Raw genomic sequence first — 21,447 nt, forward strand, 5'->3', positions numbered from 1 at the left:
CAGCGTCTGCCAGAGAGGTGCTGCCTTGACCGGGGCTCAAACCCTCTACGTCTGCCAGAGAGGTGCTGCCTTGACCGGGGCTCAAACCCGCTACAACGTTCTGTTTCTTCCTGGTAGCCGTACCCCAACTCCTGCGACAACTGTCAGCATCTGCTCCTTTCCAGCCTTTGGCTTTTTCCAGTTTCTCCTCTCCCACAAGTGCCTTCTATTAGCAGAACCTAACAGACAGCCAGCCGGTAACCTGGAAAATGGAGTTTGCACCGGAACACAGAAGGACATGATTGGGGCCTATGACAGTTTGTAGTATAATTATTAAACTGGTGTATTAGTGAATACACAATAAAGTAAACCATGTACCCTTACTGTTATAAAAGTTAAGTGTATGTTTGTAGCCCTTAAGAACTTTAAAAAATATCTTCAAAGCCCTTGATTGTATTTTCTTTCATACGCTTTCCTGGCTATTTGTTTTCTCAGCATGTTGCGCTTTCCAGCGAAGATTACGTACAATATTCTAGGCTCGTCCCTATGTTTAGGCTGGAACCTCAGTGTCAATACTTAGTGTGTAAATAGGAAGTTTTACATTTAGTGAACCTACTATGGACCACTTTTCAAAGGACGTAATGTTTATTGTCACATCTCTTGTTATTTATTGTTTGTTTTTAATCATCAAAATGATGAATAGTCTTGTCAATGAGTTAAGAATGGCAGCATGACAAATATTTAGCTGAACACAGCACTGTCTCTAACGGGCGTGCACTAAGTAAACACTTTTTTCCTCAGGATAAGCAATGATTGCAAATACTAGAACTATTGTCATACTTAGAATGTTGAAATATTAATTAGACTGAGAGATGGAACTGTGGATATCAGAGGGTTATTACTTCCTTCACGAGCCTCGTCATACACACACCCTTATTTCTATTCCGGAATATCCGTGGGACTAAAATCATTGTTCTAATGTGGAAATACAAAACAGTGGTGAACCTTAGCTCATTACCTTGTTCCCAATAATTACGAGCATAGTTTATCTTTCTTAGAGGAAATATATTTCTTAGGAAATTTCAACTTCTCAAAAATTTGGTAACAGTACTAACTTCTGTTGAAACCTTATAATCGTGCCATTTAATTCACATTTATCCCTGGAAGATGGGCTTAAAATTGCTTGCTAACCTTTGGAAACCTATATTTAGCTGCTTTATATGTATTAGATATCTACATTTGTCTGTGGCTGTATTTGATATACCAGAAATTTATATTCATTCATACTTATATAATGTTGTGCTTCATGTAACAAACCCTCTGGGAACAAACCTTTTATAGTCAGAATTGGTCTGAACACATTGGTTTACCACAGAGGAAGACCAGTTCCTCTGCATAAACAGTGTGCTTGTTAGACAAACCAGCTTTCAGACAAGCCATCTAGTGCCCAACCCCTAACCATGTTTCTGTTTTCGGTTCCTTCCTGTACACAAAAATCTGCAGTTGCCTGTGTGTGGACATGGAGGGGGTCGAGGGTGAAACCAGCCTTCATGTCTGTGGTCATTGGCAGTCAAGGAGGAAGAAGAACTCGGCCAAACTGAGCGCAGTCCTCCAAGATCCCCCATGTTCCCACCCCTCTGTTAAGCAGTAGGGGAAACAGCTGAATCCCAGACCTATGGTGTGGGGTGGAAGCAGGGTTGGCGGGGCTTAGAAGAGGTGGGCTGTGGGACCCCATTTCAGACCAGAGGGAGTGTGTTTCCAGGACATAGCAGGGAAGGGATTTGTCTCGTAGAAAATTCTCTCTCTTATACTCACTCTCAAAGAAGTATCTGAATATGAAGTGTTAGTGCAACACAACTTTGTCATCAATGGAAGTACTATAACTTTATCCATTCAGGTACAACTGGAACAGTAATCCAGTCTTATCTTCTGCTTTGTTTTCTTGGCTAGAAATATCTCGTACAAAGTTTCTGTCCAGCGTTGTCTCTTGTCCTTGTATCTTGTGGTTCTCTGTAGGACTTCATTGTTGTGTGTATTTGTGTCTTTCAGTGGGAGAACCGAAGTCCAGTCAGTACAGTATGGCAAAGAAAAGGCAAATAAAGACAGGGTATTTGCAAGGTAAGCCGCTTCTATTTTAGTGTCTGAATTTCTGTAAAAGAAAGATTTAAAGTATTAAAAACTCTTTTCACAAATATGATTAAAGAATTATCACATGATCTTTTCTTTAATTAAATAATAAATTACGTTGAGGGAATAATAAACTAGTTTGTCTAGTTTATTCATTCATTTTTTAAAAAATGAGCATTAACCATGTGCCAAATTATTGTAGCTCTGACTAGTCTGAATCAAGCATTATATTTATTAAGACAACATTTTGTTGGAAAGTTTTTCTACTTTTTTTTTAATTTTATTTTAAAATTCCATTTATTTTATTATTGAGAATATATATAGCAAAACATACACAAGTTCAACAGTTTCTACATGTACTGTTTAGTGACATTAATTACATTCTCTGAGTTGTGCAGCCATTCTCACCCTCCTTTTCTGGGTTGTTCCTCCCCCGTTAACATCAACTCACTGCCATCTAAGGTTTCTGTCTGAACTTTCAAGTTGCTATTGTCACTTTGATCCCGAAAACGTAGATCTTAAAAGAGCATAATGCTCAAGGCAGACATTCTTTACTAGTTAAGCTAAACTATCGTTTGGTTTTAGGAAGACTTCAGGGGATATTTTTGGTTTAAGGTTTCAAGATTATCTCAGAGCTGTAGTTTCAGGGATTCATCCAGCCTTCATGGCTCAAGAAATCAGGAGTCCTTGAGAACTGACATTCTGTCACCCCTTTTCCCCCTTTTGATCACGATTGTTCTATAGAATGTTTGATCAAAATGTTCAGTAATGGTAGATGGGCACCATCCAGTTCTTCTGGTCTCATGGCAAAGGAGGCAGTTGCTCCTGGAGGCAATTAGCCACACATTCCATTTCCGCCTCCTATTCCTGACTCTCCTTCTTCCTCTGTTGCTCCAGGTGAATAGAGACCAATTGTGCCTTGGATGGCCGCTTGCAAGCTTTTAAGACCCCAGGCACTATGCATTGAACTAGGAGGTAGAACAGAAGCACTTAGTATGTTATTAGGCTAATTAACTGGATGTTCCATGAAACCATGACCTTAAACCTCCAAACCAAGAAACCAAATCCCGTCAGGTTTTTGGTTGTACATAAGCAGCCTCTGCAGTTAACTCTTTTTTTGTCGTCGTTATATCTATCATACAGTTTTGCCAATTCAGCTTTTTACAGGTGTACAATTTATTGACAGCAATTACAGTAATTGGCTGTGCAGCCCTACCTTTAATCGATGTGATATTTCCATCACCGTTAACCCCTCTTCCCCCCTCCCTCCTGCCCCTAGTAACCGCTAATAAACTTTGTTGTCTATACTTTTGCCTTTTCTTGTCTTTTTATATAAGTGAAGTCATACAGTATTTGTCCTTTTGTGATTGACTTATTTCACTCAGCATAATGTCTTCTAGCTCCATCCATGTTGTAGCATGTATCAAGACTTCATTTCTCCCACTGACTGTATGTATGTGCCACATTTTGTTTATCCATTCATCTCTTGATGGGCATTGTTGGGCATTTAGGTTGTTTACATCTTTTGTGAATAGTGCTGCAGTGACCATTGGTGTACAAGTCTCTGAGTCTATACTTTCAAGTCTTTGGCTATATATCTAGGAGTGGATTTGCTAGGTCATATGGTAGTTCTTTTTTTAGTTTTTCGAGAAACCACCACACTGTTTTCCACAACAGCTGCGTCGTTTTGCATTCCCATCAGCAATGCGTAAGGGTTCCAATTTCCCCACATCTTTGCCAGCATTTATTATTTTCTGGGTTTTTGGTTTTTGTTTTTTGTTTTCTTTAATCTTAGCCATCCTTGTGGGAGTGAAATGGTATCTCACTGTGGTTTTGATTTGCATCTCCCTGATGACTAACGATGCTGAGCACCTTTTCATGTGTTTGGTGGCCGTTTGAATGTCCTCTTTGGTGAAATGTCTATCACGTCCTTTGCCCATTTTATGATTGGGTTGTCTTTTTGTTGTTAAGCTGTTGAAGTTTTACGTATATTTTGGTTATTAAATTCTTGTTGGACGTATGGTTTCCAAAGATATTCTCCCAGTCAGTAGCTTGTCTTTTCACTTTTTTGGTAAAGTCTTTCGATGAACAAAGGTTTTTAATTTTTATGAAGTCCCATTTGTTTATTTTGTCTTTTGCTATTTTTGCTTTTGTTATTATATTAAACAATCCACTGTTAAAACCCAGGCCTGAGCGTTGCCCTTGCTTTTTCTTCTAAGAATTTTATGGTTTTAGTTTGCACATTTAGATCCTTAATCCACTGTGAATTTGTTTTTGTGTATGGTGTGAGGCATGGATTTTGTTTCATTTTTCTGCATGTGCAAATCCAGTTTTCCCAGCACCATTTATTGAAGAGACTCCTCTTTCCCCGTCAGATAGTCTTAGCTCTCTTGTCAAAAATCAGTTGACCATAGATGTGTGGGGTTTATTTCTCGACTCTCAATTCTATTCCATTTGTCTAGTGTCTATTATTATATCAGTACTAGGCTGTTTTGATTACTGTAGCTGTATAGTATGTTTTATAATCAAATTGGAGTCCTCTTACTTTATTCTTCTCTTTCAACCTTGCTTTAGCTGTTCGAGGCCTCTTGCCATTCCATATGAAGCTGAGGATTGGTTTTTCTATTTCTGTAAAGAAGGCTGTTGGAATTTTGATAGGGATCGCGTTGAATCTAGAGATCGCTTTGTGTAGTATTGGCATCTTAACAGTATTAAATCTTCCAATCCATGAACGTGGAACATCTTTCCATTTATTTAAGTCTTCTTTAATCTCTTTCAGTAGTATTTTATGGTTTTCATCGTCCAAGTCCTTCGTGTCCCTGGTTAGATTTATTCCTAGGTATTTTATTCTCTTAGATGCTATTGTAAATGGAATTGTTTTCCTAATTTCCCTTTCAGATTTCTCATTGCTGGTGTATAGAAACCCAGCTGATTTTTGTTTGTTGGCCTTGTACCCTGCAACTTTGCTAAAGTCCTCTATTAGCTCTAGATGTTTTCTTATGGACTTTTTGGGAATTTCTAAATTAGGATCATATCATCCATGAATAGAGATAATTTTACTTCTTCTTTTCCAGTCTGGATACCTTTTATTTATTTTTAAAAATATTTTTGAGAAATGTAACAGCTCTTGTCTTATGTAATATTCAGCCATTTCCATATTTATTTAAATCGTATCATTGCATAAACAGTTAAGCTGCTCTTCTTTGATTTTCATTTAGTTATCTTTATTATTTAGAACTTAAAATGGCCAGATTCCTTTTAACAAGTGAAATGATGTGATCAGTTTTATTGTTTAGAAATCAATTAATGAGCAGGTTAGAGAATGGATTAACAAAGAAAAAGGTTATAGCAGTAATCCAAATGAAAAGTAATAACAGCCTGAACTAAAACAATGACTGACAGTATGGAGAATAGGGGGCAAATTTGAAGAACGTTTTGTAGGTACAACCAGCGGTAGTTGATGACCAGTTGGACAGAGGTGTGTTAGAGACAGGAGTATCTGCAAAGACAATCGAATTTAGGTGACCTAAGACATTTAAGGAATACAGGAGGAAGAACAGATTTATAATGGGGGACTGAGAGCAGAAAGGGATATAATCTGACTTGCATTAAAAAATAAAAATTAGAGTCCTTATTTTTTAGAGATAAACTGAAGTATTCACAAATATGCTGTGATTCCTGGGATTTACTTCAAAATAATTAGGGGTGAGAGAGATGGAGTAAGTGACAGAGATGAAAGGAAATTGGCCATGATGATAATTGTTGAACCTGGGTCCTGGGTCCAGGGGGTTTTATTAAACTGTTCCACATTTGTGTAAGTCCGAAATATTCATAACAGTACTATGGAGACAGAAGAAAAGGGCCACTCTGGCTGCTGTGTGCAGAATGGATTATGTGGGGTTGTTACCAGTTAATCTGATAATAAACTCGTTGCCGTCAAGTCAGTTCCGACTCATAGTGACCCTATAGGACGGAGTAGACCTGCCCCATAGAGTTTCCAAGGAGCGGCTGGTGGATTCAAACTGCTGACCTTTTGGTTAGCAGTCAAGCTCTTAACCACTGCGCCACCAGGGTTTCCAATCTAGTCATAGCTACATTTATTTAGCACTTATTCTGTGTCAGGCAATTTTTGTATATTTACTCATAATCCCTATAACTCAATGAGGTAAATTCCATCACAAATGAGGAAACTGAGGAACAGCAAGTTTGAGTAACATACCTTAAATTATCCAGATAGTAAGGGTACAGCCAGGATTCTAAGTCAGACATTCCAGGTTCTTAAACGCAGACTTTGACCTCTGCGGAGTAGTTTTTGCTGTTCTGCATGAGCTAGGTGAAGGCTTGACTCCCTCCCTAGGTCAGAGATGTGAGAGATGATCCTGTTTATCGTCTCTCCCCCATTCAGATGTCAGCTCTATGAGGGCCGGCACCCTTGTCTGTTCCATTAAGTGCCGTAGCCCCAGTGTGGGACATAATAGGTCCTCAGTAAATGTTAATTTAATTCAGGTGAAGGAAGGGATTGCCTCCATGTGGGCAGAGCAGGATGGATGTTATTTCCTGGGGGAAATAACAAATAAACCAGGTTTTGTTTTAGCCAGGTTCAAAAAAACCAAACCAAACCCGTTGCCGTCGAGTCGATTCTGACCCATAGCAACCCTAGAGGACAGAGTAAAACTGCCCCATAGGGTTTCCAGGGAGCGGCTGGTGGATTCAAAGTGCCGACCTTTCGGTTAGCAGCCGAGCTCTTAACCGCTGCACCACCCGGCCTCCTTTAGCAAGGAAGGAGAGAGGGTGAATTCTTTCACGTGAAGCAGTTTGTCTTCAGTGAAAATGACTTAAAGAGGGTAAGTCCTTGAATCTTAAGGTTCATGTGCTTGGCATCTAGTACCATTGGAGGCCTAAGAGTTTTAACAGATGATACTTAGAAATTGTTTTTTTTTAATTAATCTGTTAGTTGAGGTTTACTGGGGAGGAAGATTCGCAAAATGAGTCGTACGAAACCGCGTGTGGAAAGATAACGGTGAGAGTTAGAAAACTTTGCTTTTGATTTTACCTGGTTTAATTTTGCTCTTAGTCGGCGTCCAGAAGACCTTCCTGCTCATTGTGTTTGGAGCAGGAGTTGTGTGTGTGTGTGTTTTCGCTTTCCCTCCAAGGTGGAAATTGCTTCGTTGTGTTTCTAATGATAAAAGTGGTCGTTCATTAGTGTTTCTTACAACTCCAACACTGCCAGCTAATAGAAAGACCAATTTTCGCTTCAGAATAACCATTTACAATTTTTGGCTATTTATTACGCAAGATTTTTCCTATGCATGTACTCACAGAGATATTCATAAGTATGTTCATTTCAAAAATCTTACTTTCTGTTGGTTGCTTTTCTCTCTTAACACGTTGTGGATGTTTTTATGTTGAAAAATCGGTAGTCATTTATAATGGCAATACATCTTTAAACTGTTAAACCCTTTCCCTCTCACCTGCAGATTTAACTCTTGGATCCCTCCCCTCACCCTGCCCCTCACCTGCCTCTGGAGTGGGAGCTGTTGCCAGGACTCTCTGAGGCTGTCCCAGTACTGTGTACTGAAGTGCTTATAGAGACACATTATAAATGATACACTGAGCCTCTTGTAGTAAAGACGTGTGAAAAAAAATCATCCAAACATGTTTTCATGTGTTTGAATAATAAAATTCACTTGCGCTATTTCCTTTATTTTGGGGTTACCCTGACCCTGATTTTTCTGTGAGTAATCCACCCCACGGGAAAACAGTCAATGAAAATGCCTAGATGTGGGAAGGATTCAGCTCGTCAGGGCTATAGCAGTTTGCTGTGATAAGTTGATTTGAACTTGAATGATGTAATTCATTTCTGCATTTGTTCAAAAAAGATTTGAAATTGGTTTATTGTGTCATTTTTAGATTTGTGAGAGAAAGAGTGTCTCTTTCCCTATGAAATAGAAATCTTGGTGCCAGGTTAGTGGCTTTGTTGTTTCTGAAGGGAGAACAAAGAAAGCACAGAGATGGCTGCCGTCATTGGCACAGCTACTGAAGTTATTTAAATCCTCCTTTTACAGTCTCAGATACCCTTGTTTCCAATTGTAGCAGGGACTAAAGACCTGTCCACAGGTGATATATACATAAAATGTTACTTTCAGATGGGTTTCCTTGCCATTGCTCTTGAGACAAAAATGACTTCCTGTTGGCTTTGTTGTTTTAATTTAGAATATATTTGCTCTAGTTCTTAGTATTATACGTACAACACCCATTTCAGTACTTGTCAAAATAAAAATAAGGATGTTCCTGATTCTTACTGTTGTAACTACCCCATAGCACTATACCTTTTTAAAAATCATTTTCCTAATAATAAGTTTAACTTTTTTTCTTGCTTGATATTTATAAAAATATATGTGGTTTAATGACTAATTCCACTGTAGTATAAAGTCCTACTCTGAGTACCAAAGCAAAGATGAATTTGGACATTCAGGTCAATACCACACGCAAATGACTGCCTTTCTAAGTGTCACTGTTTTAATATTATATGTCAGATGACGTTTTCAGAATTAGTTACACCTGCATTTTAGTTCTTCATTTTTGTATATGCATTATTAAAATGTGAAATCTATTGTTTAACAGGCAATTTTTATAAACCAAAATATCCATTCAGTGAATTACCGGTAATTCACTGATAAGCCTCAAATAAACCTTCTATTTCTTTTGTTATACTGGAATTGTAGTGAATCCTCCTTGAAGTAGTAAGTCATGAGCTGGGATGAGGTTTTAATAGTACTAGGCTGCTTTAATGATCCCTGTAGCTCTGAGAGGTTCAGCTTTTGTGGGATATTTTATAATATATCAGAATCTTATTGTGATAACTTGATACATGTTTTCCAAAATACTGTGAGTAGTTTTAACAATTATTAAATTGTCATATGATAATCTCTAAGAAGAGAGCAAAAGAATGTACCCATACAGCAGAAGAACAAAGTGCCCTGGTCAGAAAATAAATTTACCACATTGCAAACACACTAATGCAGTGCGGCATTTTTTTCTCAGAAATTTCCACGTTCAACAGGAAACGTAGACAGCAAGCTTAAGTGGGTGGGTCTCTGAGGTTAAAACTGTTAATACAGTAAAATACCTGAAGTTTAGTGTTCAGTGCAGAGCATTTCCAGCCGTGTTAGTGTTCTGAAGCTTTATACTAGGTGAGTATGTTGCATTTTTTCCTCCTTCAAATGAGTTTTTCCTCCTTAGAAAATGAAAGTAGTTGACCTCCTGGCGACAGTTCGTGATGTGGCTTACGGTTTATATTTAGCAGTCTGCTAATGTGAGGGGAGAGCAGGTTGTTAACTTTAAGAATTTGTATTCGCAGAAGAGCCGTCAATGTTAAGATTTCTTTTAAAAAATCTTTACTGCGTTTTAAAAATCCAAAGCAGGAGATAATATACTTAATTATTCATTTTATTGCAACAGATGAATGTTTGCACTGCAGTTTGCAGAAATCAAAAAATTCTATAATTTGAGCTCAGGATAATGGGAAATGTTCATGCTTGAAATTACTTTGGATTCACTTATGGAAAGTAAAGTCTGAGTCAATGACTTTTTTTTTAGCTGATAAAATTGCATCAGTTTTAGAGAATGCCCACTGATCGATCACTATGATAGGTGATAGCGTATAGATAATAAACCATAGCCCTCTACTCCGATCACAGTATAAAACAGATAAACTTCCAGATGTTTAAGGAAAGGAAAAAAAAGGAAATCCACTGGCTTACCATGGATAAAAAATTTATAAATAAAATGCAGTATACTTAATTTTGGTTGTGTGCCCTGACCACGTTGACTCAGAGGAGCAGGGTTTAGATTTAAAGACATGCAGTGGATAATATGCTGGGAATTGTTTAATATGTCCCAGGATAAGCTAGAGTTCCAGATTCTTCAGAACAGGAATAGGCAATATCTGTGATATTAACAACATGTGAGAAAACCTGTCATAACAAGCTGCTCACCTGTTGTTTGCTCTCTCCTTTGTTTCTTCTCTCTCTCTCTCTCCCTTATTCTCTGTCCTGCTCTTCCAGCCTGTCATTCCTCATACAAAGCAAATGTACTTTTTAAGGAAATTATTTGGTACTAGCCTCTGAAGGCATTGATTTCTTAGAAGTAAACTATGTTGACTCATCTAGAATATGATCTATTCAGACAGATTCTAGGATTTGATTCATAGTTTGGGGTATAAACGTAAAACTGTTCACATGTTATTTAAATTGTTTCTGCAGATCCCCAAGTAAGCCCTTGGCACGGAAATTAATGGATTGGGAAGTAGTGAGCAGAAACTCATTATCTGATGACAGGTTAGAGACACAGAGTCTTCCATCTCGGTCTCCACCTGGAACTCCTAGTCAGTAAGTACAGGCCAAGGTCACCTGTGCACCTTGCTGATTTCTCAGTCACTGGCTGCATGTTCCCATTGCCTGAAGATCAGGGTATGTCAGGATGAACTCTTCTGGTCATACATGTTGTTTGTTGCTCCAGAACATTATTTCCTCTTAGCCTGCAGCTAACTACAGAAGTGATGTGGCGCAGCCTCGGGGAATGAAAGGCGAGAGCATTACGATGACCCTCACTTTCCGAAATACTTGACGTTCACACTAAAGGTCCCTAGCCCACAAATCAACATCTGATAGTGGACTTCAGATCTCTTACAATTGTTGTTGACACAATTCTGATCCATGTGGATTCCCGGCAGAATTTCTAGGGGAGCATATGTTGTTTGAAAATGCTTTCTGAGTGATTGTGCTTTTGTTACTTCAGCCCCCACCTAACCACTATGTAGCACTCTATGTCCTAGAAAAAGAAATTCCCAACAGTAGTCTCCACAAGACTGTAGCCGTGCTAAGGAGCACTGTGGGCCTTACCACTTAACTACGTATATACTTCAATTTAGCATTTCCCACAAAAGCTGCATGCTTTGTCATAGATAATAAGATAATGAAATTGTACTAGCCAAACATATCTTAATTTTATAATATTAACAAATGTGTTGTATATAATATATGCACGTAATTAAGATAACGCTAAACAAACGTGTATCAGCATATGGAGAAACTGTTAACAGAAAAGGTGCATATACAAAATCTTTGAACTTTGGTATAGAATATGTTTGAAGACGTTTTCCTTTAAAAATATTTTATGTGCATTAATGTTCAATAAGTGTAGACTAAATTCTAAAAGCTCTGTCATTGATGGGATGTTATCAGTCTAAGAATAAACTTCTACCATATTGGAAGTATATGTTCATAAACAATTTGATTCAGAAAAAGTTACCTAATACTTAAATGTCGTCTTTACTGCTAGAAAAAATGGACTCAAAAGTTTCTGTCTTGTTAATTGCCGATTGCTAAATCATCTTTCCTGACAAAAGACTGCATATATTAAAAGGCTAATCATCTTGTTTGAAGAAAATCCAGAACCTTCTTTTTCTGCTCCCTTTTGCAGCCAGCCTTTTCTCCATTTGCTACCAGCACCAGGAAACAATTAGAGCAAGTTATAGAAGACACAAGGAACTTAAACCAGATGGTTCAAATAATTAATTAGCCATAGCTCTGATTAAATTATCTGGTTAATGAAACAATTAGTTATTATCTGAAAAAAAAAATTTATTTAAATCCTAAAGAGACAATACATTTGTAGGGGTAAGCACATGGGCCCTGGAGTCGATGTATGTTTGAACCTTGGGCAAAGTTAACGTGATTAGTCTTTGTCTCATTTTCTACATGTGCAAAATTATATTTATAATAATCATGTCTTTCCTGTAGTGCTGGTGTGATAGTTAAATGGGATAATATGTGTAAAATGCTTAGACCAGCGCCTGGCACTTCGTAAGTGCTCAGATGTTCGGTATCGTAATGAATAATGATTCATGTGATTGTGTATCTTCTGAGGATGGACATACGGTATTTACTTTCTATTCTTAGGATTTAAAGAAAGTCCCAGAAATAAAAACGTCTGTAAGGATTGAAAAGTAATTCAGACTAGCAGGTATTTCTGAATCTTTTATTCTAATCGTCTAGCTTAGAAATGCTGAAGAAGATGCCAAGCGTTAGTAACTGAAGCCTGGAAACGGTTAGGTCGTTAGAGATAACAGATGACTGAAGAGGTGAAATCCTCATGCCAGTCGTTGACTCCAGCTCAGACAGCTGACATCCCGTCCGCTCTTCTTTCTGCTAACATCACACTATTTTTGTAAGAGTTACTTAATCAACACGGTTAGTCTTAAAAACATACATCCACTTTCTGATGCAACCATGTAATTAAGAAGCTTGAAATTTTTTTTAAATTAAAGCATATTTTAATTCAGCTTTTCTCCCGCTTCATTTAGTCGAAACTCTGCATTCACACAAGAGGGAACCCGGTTACGACCATCTTCAGTCGGACACTTGGTAGACCATGTGGTTCACACTTCCCCAAGCGAAGCATTTGTGAATCACAGATCCCCGTCATCAACACAAGCCAACAGCATCGTTCTGGAATCGTCACCGTAAGACCGTTTGTTATTTAGTTTCCTAATCTGTATTTTCAAATGCCCGAAATTGCTTCACTTAAAGTAATTGGGGAGATTAGGGTATTTGATACAAGATTTTATTCATGGGTTTTTTTTTTAAATATATATATTTGTAACTGTACTTATTTACCCCTCAGAGTTCTTGTTGGAAGAATTACTTTGTTGTTATTTTGATGATGCAAATGTTCTTGAACTTCTTTAAATTTTTTTTTTTAATCTTTTTTTTATTGTACTTTAGGTGAAGGTTTACAGAACAAATAGTTTCTCATTACACAGTCAGTACACGTATTGTTTTATGACATTGGTTAACAACCCCACAACATGTCAACACTCTCCCTTCTTGACCTTGGAGGACCCTTTTTTTTTCTTTTTTGGTGAAAATATACATAGCCAAAGATACACCATTTCAAAAATTTCTATAGGTACAATTCACTGACATCAATTACATTCTTCCAGTTGTGCTGCTATTCTCACTATCCTTTTCCAAATTATTCCATCACCATTATCTTCAACTCATTGCCCCCTAGGCTTCCCATCAAACCTTTTGAGTTGCTGTTGTCAATTTGATCTCACATAGGTAATTCTTTTTTTTTTTGTACTTTAGATGAAGGTTTACAGAACAGAATAGTTTCTCATTAAACAGTTAGTACACATATTGCCCTCTGACAATGGTTAACAACCTCACAACACAGCAACACTATCCTTACTCAACATTGGGTTCCCTATCACCAGCTTTCCTGTCCCCTTCTGCCTTCCAGTCCTTGTCCCTGGACTGCTGTGCCTCACTAGTCCCATTTGGTTTCATGGGGCTGTCCACTCCCCTGCTGAACAGTGAACCTCAGAAGTGACTTCACCACTGAGCTAAAAGGGTGTCTGGGGGCCATACTCTCGGGGTTTCTCCAGTCTCCTTTAGGCCAGTAAATCTGGTCTTTTTTTTGTCGTTAGAATTTTGTTCTACATCCATCTCCAGCTCGGTCCAGAACACTCTGTTGTGATCCTGGTCAGAGCAGTCAGTGGTGGTAGTCGGGCACCGTCTAGCTGTACTGGACTCAGTCCGGTGGAGGTCTTGGTAGCTGTGGACAGTTAGTCCTTTGGACTAATCTTTTCCTTGTATCCTGTTCTCTTCATTCTCGCTTGCTCCCAAAGGGATGAGACCAGTGGAGTGTCTTAGATGGCTGCTCACAGGCTTTTAAGACCTCAGACACTACTCACCAAGGTAGAAGGTAGAACATTGTCTTTATAAACTATGTTATGCCAACTGAGCTAGAGGTTCCCTGAGACCATGATCTCCACAGCCCTCCCCGCCCACCAGTTCAATCTCAGGGAGTTTGGATATGTCTATGGAGCTTCCATGACCTTGCCTTGTACACTTTTTTTTTTTTCTTTAAATAATATTTTATTGTGTTTTTGGTGAAGATTTCCATAGCAGTTTAGGTTCCCATTCAACAATTTCATTCTTGAACTTTTAATGCATATAATTAAATATTTCTGCATATAATGTAACACTGAAGTCAGACAGCAGATTAGTGAAATGTAGAGTTTTCTTAATATTTTTTTAAGTAAGAGAACCAACTATGAGGATGGTATCTTGATTTATTGGTTTTATAATGCAGATAGCTCATGCAGGCAAAAATCACAGTTATACGCAGGAGAAGTGGAAAAAATAAAATGCTTACAAGTTAGATAGGTAAGAAGAGTCATTAATTATTGAGAAGGAAAAAGAGGCGTACGGTACAGTGAATGTGGTGAAGCGTTGCCGGGATTCAGAATCGACTCAACAGCAACTGGTTTGGTTGGGGGTGAAGAGTTCAAAAGAGAGTGAGTGTGAGAGTACAGATGGAAGGGTGGATGGGGCGGGCGGGCAGCAGAGCAGCTGCAGGCACTCCAGGAAAACACCACCAGGTATGTGAGAGCCCCGGTCGTCTGCTGGGCCAGCCCCAGAAGACTGGCCGAGCTGTGAAGACAGGGAGACGTTCAGCCTTGGTAACTTACATCTTGGGAAGGCATTTTAGTTGTTTGCATACATTGTAGGGGATGGAGGAGTAGGAAGGATACACAGATTGAATTGTTAACTGAATACATTTGAAAAGAACCCCCTGGAGGAATCTCAGAAACCCGTATTATTACAGTGCGAAAACGATACGACTCTCGCAGCCCGACCAAGTGACCTTAGTCAGTTTTTTCAAACGGCCTTTTTCAGAGGGACACCTACGTATGAGTAACCGCCAGAAACCTAATACGGTCGAGTTGATTCCAACTCATCGCGACCCTGCGCGAGAGTAGAACTGCCCCATAGGGTTTCCAAGGATGTAAATCTTTACGGAACAGACTGCCACATCTTCCTCCCGAGGAGCAGCTGGTGGGTTCAAACTGCTGGCCTTTCGGTTAGAGCCAAGCGCTTTAACCACTGTGCCACCAGGGATCCTTTACATATGAATAAATACAAATATATCCATACATAAATTTTAAACATTTGAAAACCCCAAAAAATCATTTGCCCTGTCAAAATACCTTTCCTCTGCCTCCCTGACCCAAAGTGGAGAAGCAAGTTCTGGGTCGATCTGAACCCTAAGGGTTTTTACTTCTTCTCCCTGGTCCTAAGAGTTAAAAATGCTTGGGGCTTTCTCCTTGGACATGCGTTTTATAAGGCTTATGTGTTCATATTCACTTTGAAGTCTATGACACAGCATTCATAGTTTTGCCACTTTTAACCTCACTAATAGAGAATTCTAAAAAAGCAAACTCAATAGTAAAATACTAATAATAACTTCCATTAGTTACTTACAAATGGCTTATACATTAATTATCTCACTGTTCTCAGGAGAACTTAGTGAAATAGGAAAGATGTAATCCCAGCCTACAGATGGGAAAGCCCACATTTTACAGCATTGGTCCCAGTTCACAGAACTAAAACTCCAGCCTTCCTACCTGAGCCAGCTAGCAGAACTTTGGATACCAGACAAGGTTTTGTTGGTTTGTTTTTGTTTTTTTGATTTGTTAGTTAGAGAAAATACTTTGTAACTTGGAATCCACAGGTTTTAGTTTTACTATTAGCCAAATGTGAGAAGAATTCAAGCAATATGTTAGACTTAGATTAAGCAGAGAGCGTTTCAACATACAGGCAGTCCCCAGGTTACAAACGGGGATCCGTTCCTAAGTGCGTCTGTAGGTTGAATTTGTAGGTAAGTCAAAACAGGGTCATACAGTTCTTATTTAGCCTTACTTTAGTGCGAGACAAGACTTGATGCCTTTTCAGTGATTTAAAAGCTGTACGTGCAGCCCGTGGAGGCAGCAGTCAAGAAATCAAACGACACATTGCATTAGGCAAATCTACTGCAAAAGACCTCTTTGAAGTGTTAAAAAGCAAAGATACCACTTTAAGGACTAAGTGTACCCGACCCAAGCCGTGGTGTCCTCTATCTCAATCGCCTCGTATGCCTGTGAAAGCTGAACAATGAATAAGGAAGACCAAAGAATTGAGGCCTTTGAATTGTGGTATTGGCGAAGAATATTGACTATATCATGGACTGTCAGAGAACAAACAAATCTGTCTTAGAATTACAGCCAGAATGCTTATTAGAAGCAAGGATGGCAAGACTTCATCTCACATACTTTGGACATGTTATCAGGAGGAAACAGTCCCTGGAGAAGGACATCATGCTTGGTAGATAGAGGGCCAGCAAAAGAGAGGAAGACCCTCAACAAGACGGACTGACACAGTGGCTGCAACAATGGGCTCAAGCACAACAACGATTGTGACAATGGCACAGGCCCGGGCAGTGTTTTGTGCTGTTGTGTGTAGGGTCACTGTGAGTCGAAATCGACTCAACAGCACCTGACAACAGCGTGCAGCAAGTGAAGTGATCGTGGTGAAGAATTTGTTGTGAGGTGGGGTTGGTTCAGTCATTTCAAAGTGAGGGCAAATTTACATAACATTTAAGGGCAAGTACACATTGATGGTAAGTCAGGTTGTCCGTAAGTCGGACGTTGGTAACTGGGGCCTTGACTGTATATGGACAGAGACCTTGAGATCCTCTCACCAGTTCCCTAGTTTTTGGGTGAGTCCAGGGCCGCCAACAACAACAGCAGGAGCTTACGAGAGGGAAGACCTGAGTCGTGGATTCAGTCACGGGGTAAGATTGCCTGCTTCACACGGTGTGTTTATTGTGGAAACAAACCGAAGGTGCTTGTACTGCTTGGAATCAAGTTACCATTTATAGACAGGAGCATTTGAGACCACAGTCCACCATTTATGCCTTTGCTTTAATTTCTTCACAGAAAAGCATACTATTTTAGCTTGTAATTTTCTGAGATAACCAGTAGCCCTGAGTCCATTTTAAACTACCTAATGATAATTGGTTTTAATAAATGCACACAACAAATACTAATGTACTTCTGCAACTAGGTGACAAAGAAGGCTAAATAGTTCTACAAAAATAAGGACGAAGCATGTGAGCGGGGTGGATAAGATTGTATTTTTTATTATGATACAGATTGCTAATGGTGGCAATAGAGCTGCTTTGACTGCAAAATAAGCTGCTTTCCAAGCTGTTGTTGAAGCACTCATGGGGAAATTTAAAGCTGACTGGGCCAAAATAGGAGCCCTGGTGGTGCAGCGGTTAAGAGCTCGGCTGCTAACCAAAAGGTCAGCAGTTCGAATCCACAAGCCACACCTTGGAAACCCTAGGGGGCAGTTCTACTCTGTCCTATAGGGTCGCTATGAGTGGAAATGGACTCAGCGGCAGAGGGTTTGGTTTTTTGGTTTTGGGCTGAAGTAAATCAAGAAAGTTTTGCCCATGGGTTGATTGACAGTCCTCACAGATTTTTATGCTACTGTGTTACAATACATTGCTCCATTGCCAGCAGAGTATGCCTAAATATAACGTTTTCATTATTTGCTTTCTATATAACATTCTCCAAAATGTCAAAGGTTAAGATAAAGCAAGTTATTTGTGGTTAAAAAAAAACCACCAATGTGAAAGTTTGGCAGTTGGAACGGTTAGAACCTCTCTCCTCTTTCTCTTTTCTTAATATTCAAAAATTAGCCCGGGTAGTACTTTGTCCATAAAATACTAATCGTGGTAGTGGGTAAATTTTGTGCTGTGTATATTTTAAGCCCTGTTTTCCCCCCTTTGCATAATTTTAGACAAATTACTGGTTTTAGATATATTAAAACCATTGAGTTAAAAATAAGTTATTAACTAAAGTAAAGATGATGGTATTCAAACTGGAGTTGACTGATACTGCACTCTGTTCATTTAAATAGAAGTAATTCCTGTTAGAATTTAAAATACAGCAGTGTTACCATTCCTGACCAACACGGGGTGATGTAAAGTCACCATGTTCTGGGGTTCTTTTGAGGTCTCGGATACTGGCAGGAGGCGAGGAGGTGCTTAACTTTCATCTATTTTATAAACTGGCTCCTGAGAAACATTTCATTTGAAGAGAAGTTTCCACTGCTCCAGAAATTTGCGTAGCTCTGATTTAAATCACTTTGTCTGGTTTTGCAGTTATGTTCTTTGAGGTGCAACTTTAACAGAGTGGTAACAGCGTAAGCTCTGGATTCAGACTAGGTTTCAAATTTGGTTCTACCCCTTCTGATTATGTGACCTTGGGTGAGATATCTTCCGTCTGTAAGCCTCGGTTTCCTCACGTGTAAAAATACGATGACAATAATGTCCACCTCATAGGGTCGCTGTGAGCATTTAATGAGATGCGTAGTTGGGGACAGTGCCTACAGAGAAAAAGTACTTAGTAGAAGGTAACTGTGATAATTATATAGCTTTCTTTATAATTTTATTAGGATATATGGACAAGTTTTGAAGTATGTTCTAATTGGCCATTTGTCTTTCTGCATGTTTGAAGTACAGCTGGCCGGTTGAACACAGTAAGGAGCTCCCCGGATTCTCAACTTTAACCTTAGTTCCCTAATCACGAGACTGCGTGCAGACTTTATCATCCTCAAGTGTTAAATCTGCTTCCCTGCGCCATTCTTTCCTGTAGTATCCCATCCTAGTCTTACCGAGTGGGCCTTACAGCTTTGTCCGTTCCTCATCAGTTCCTTTAGCTTTGTCCTCAAAACTTTGCCTTCCCTCTGTGCCTCTCAGATGCTGGCACTGATGACTTCCAGCTGTAGACTCACCTTTACCCAATTCCACGCCAGTCTTAAGTCTGGCAATACATTATGGACCCTGTAAATACTTGGCTATCTAGGACAAGGAAGTAACTAACCAGAGACGGTGTGGCTAGAAGGAGGTATCAAGTCATGGGGCCCAGAGGATGGACCACAGTGGATGCCATACGTGTAACAGGAAGACTAATTGTAGGGTCCCAGGCTGCTATAAATGCAGGGTGCTTACCTGCTGTCCATCGCTGGCTAAAGTCTCCTGTTACTTCATTCTGAAGTTACGGTCAAATCTGGGAGCCCACTGTTAAAGTAATATGCACATTTTCACTTCTGTTCTTAACATATGAGTAGATTCTTTTTGTATCATACCATGTTAATCATATCCCTGAGAGTTTACATGCACTCTTTCAAATGCCTTGAGTGCTAATTAGTAATCAGTCTTAAATGGGGTTTACTTGGAAATGCTCTGAATATCCGTATAAATTAGCCAAAGTGTGAAGAAACCTCAGTTTTGAACCAGACTTTTACCTGTATATAAGCAAAGTATAGTAGGATTAAAAGCCCAGGGAAGACTTGGACGATACTGGTGTTTACTGTGGTTGAATCAGTCATGATCTCCTGGGATATATCTCGGAAAATACGAGCTTAAAAAGGAGCCATCATTCCTGACAAGTTGACATTTGTGTCTACCGAGAATATGGTTTTTGTCTGTTGTTTACTCCTAAATCAGGACAAACTTTATGCTTCTCTGACAGGAATATATACAGTTGGGCTTTAGCATAATTTTTTTTTTTAATTCACAGTTTTCAAATTTTATCTTACCCATTTTCTCTTTTATAAGTAAAATAATCCCTTTGGCCTTGCCTTTCTTTCTATACTTGCCCCCTGACAGATCTTTTCCAGCTTTCGTCTTTAAAACCAAATGATTACTCCACTTGTGGGTCTCCGCACGCAGCCCCGACCCCCACTTCTTTCCTATCCAAACCACGGATTAGTGGGTGCTGGCCTTTCCTTTAAACTGTGGGTTCCTCCTTCAGGGTGCCAGCTGTTATTTCCAATAGAGCCGTGTTCCACTGTGCTGCCTGGTTGGTCTTCCCAAGTCCATGGTGTCTCTTCATTCATTATACTTGGTAGATTTTTATTTTGGTCTAGAAATAGTATCTTTTTTTTAGAACTGGCCTCTTTCATGACACTATTTTTAATGTATTATAATTTCTAGTTATAATTCATGGTTTACCTATAAAAGTCATCTTCCTAGATAATTGTTTTAGTAGGTGATAGATTGAGTGCATAAAATAGCTCTACATTAGATATGAAGAAGGAAGTTGTCATGTTACAGTAAATTGAGTTAATACTTTTGGAGTGTATCTTTAAAATGTAACTGATAACCTTTGCCCAGTATATGAATTTCAGGAGTCTGTGTTGGTATCTTTGCTTACCTTTACAGATTTTATTTTATTTATGCACACACACACACACACACACACACACACACACACACACACACACACACACACAGTGTGTTTATGTGTATGTGTTGTTTTCGTTGGCTGCTGGGGAGCTGGCAGCCCTATAGCAACCCCAAGCACAACAGAACAAAGTGCTGTCTCGGCCTGCACCATCACCAGGCTCAGCTGCAGATTGAAACGTTGTGACTTATAAGTTTTTACTGGCTGATTTTCCAAAATAGATCACCAGGCCTTTCTTCCTAGTTCACCTTAGTCTAGAAACTCTGCTGAAACCTGTTCAGTGTCATAGCAACACACAAGTCTCCACTGACAGATGGGTGGTAGCTGCACGTGAGGTGCATTGGCTGGGAATCGAACCCAGGTCTCCTTCACAGAAGGCGAGAATTTTACCGCTGAATCCCCAATGGCAGTGTGTGTGCGTGCACGCGGACATGTGTTTATTGAGCTTGAGAACAGGATCACCAGGAGGGCACGTGGTGGGTGGTGAGAGCTCCTGAGACCACCTCACCCCCCGCAGCAGTCCAGCATCTGGAGATCCTGTCCACCTCTGCGGAGTTATTTTAGCAAGAAAGTTCCACAGAACTGTGAGAGAAGGCAGCAGGCCCCTGTCCTGGACTCCAGCGTTTTCCCGTCCTCCTCTGCTGCACTGTGGGCCGTCCCGTCCGTCTGGACCCCGTTCTCCTTCAATTATGTGGGTTGGAGTTGCCCCCGCCCCACAGAAAGGCAGCAGCCACCACTTGGCTTTGTCCCCTAGTTGACACCTCGTAATGCAGGCTCGTTGTTTCCAGGACTGCCAGTTTTTTCATTCTGGCAATCCAGATTCGTATGTAATTTTTACAAAAACAAGGAATTGGCCAAATAAAATATATGTCGGCCAGAATCGGCCCACAAGCCATTGGTGGTTTCTAATCACAAATGCACAATAAAAATAATCTCGGGGGCTTTTTTGACTCTACGTGCCTGGTTCCCAGCCCCCAAAATGCCAATTTAACAGCTTTAGCGAGATGCCCCAGAGTGCCATGCCCTCCCTCTCTTGGGGCTGAGTATGGCACTGTCACATCAGTGTCCCCCTGGTTTTACTCACTTAGGTATGCCATCTCACTTAGGTATGCCCCTGCAGGTCAAGCTTGAGTTTGTCCCGCCGTTTCTGGCACTATACCGAGACTCTTAGGTATGCCCCTGCAGGTCAAGCTTGA

General features: G+C 39.7%; 1 protein-coding gene across 2 annotated transcripts in view; it reads left to right on the forward strand.

The window, feature by feature from the left end:
- PTPN4 (protein tyrosine phosphatase non-receptor type 4) overlaps positions 1-21,447 on the forward strand; it is a 222,437-nt gene that overhangs the window by 139,429 nt on the left and 61,561 nt on the right. For both annotated transcript variants that reach the window (XM_023724688.1, XM_004389685.1), the window contains 3 exons: positions 2,029-2,097; positions 10,371-10,496; positions 12,473-12,631. In XM_023724688.1, coding sequence (XP_023580456.1) covers positions 2,029-2,097; positions 10,371-10,496; positions 12,473-12,631 — 354 coding nt within the window. The remainder of the gene's footprint in view (positions 1-2,028; positions 2,098-10,370; positions 10,497-12,472; positions 12,632-21,447) is intronic.

The sequence above is a fragment of the Trichechus manatus genome, unplaced genomic scaffold, assembly GCF_000243295.1.
Source record: "Trichechus manatus latirostris isolate Lorelei unplaced genomic scaffold, TriManLat1.0 scaffold00255, whole genome shotgun sequence".
In the NCBI taxonomy this organism is placed as follows: domain Eukaryota; kingdom Metazoa; phylum Chordata; class Mammalia; order Sirenia; family Trichechidae; genus Trichechus; species Trichechus manatus.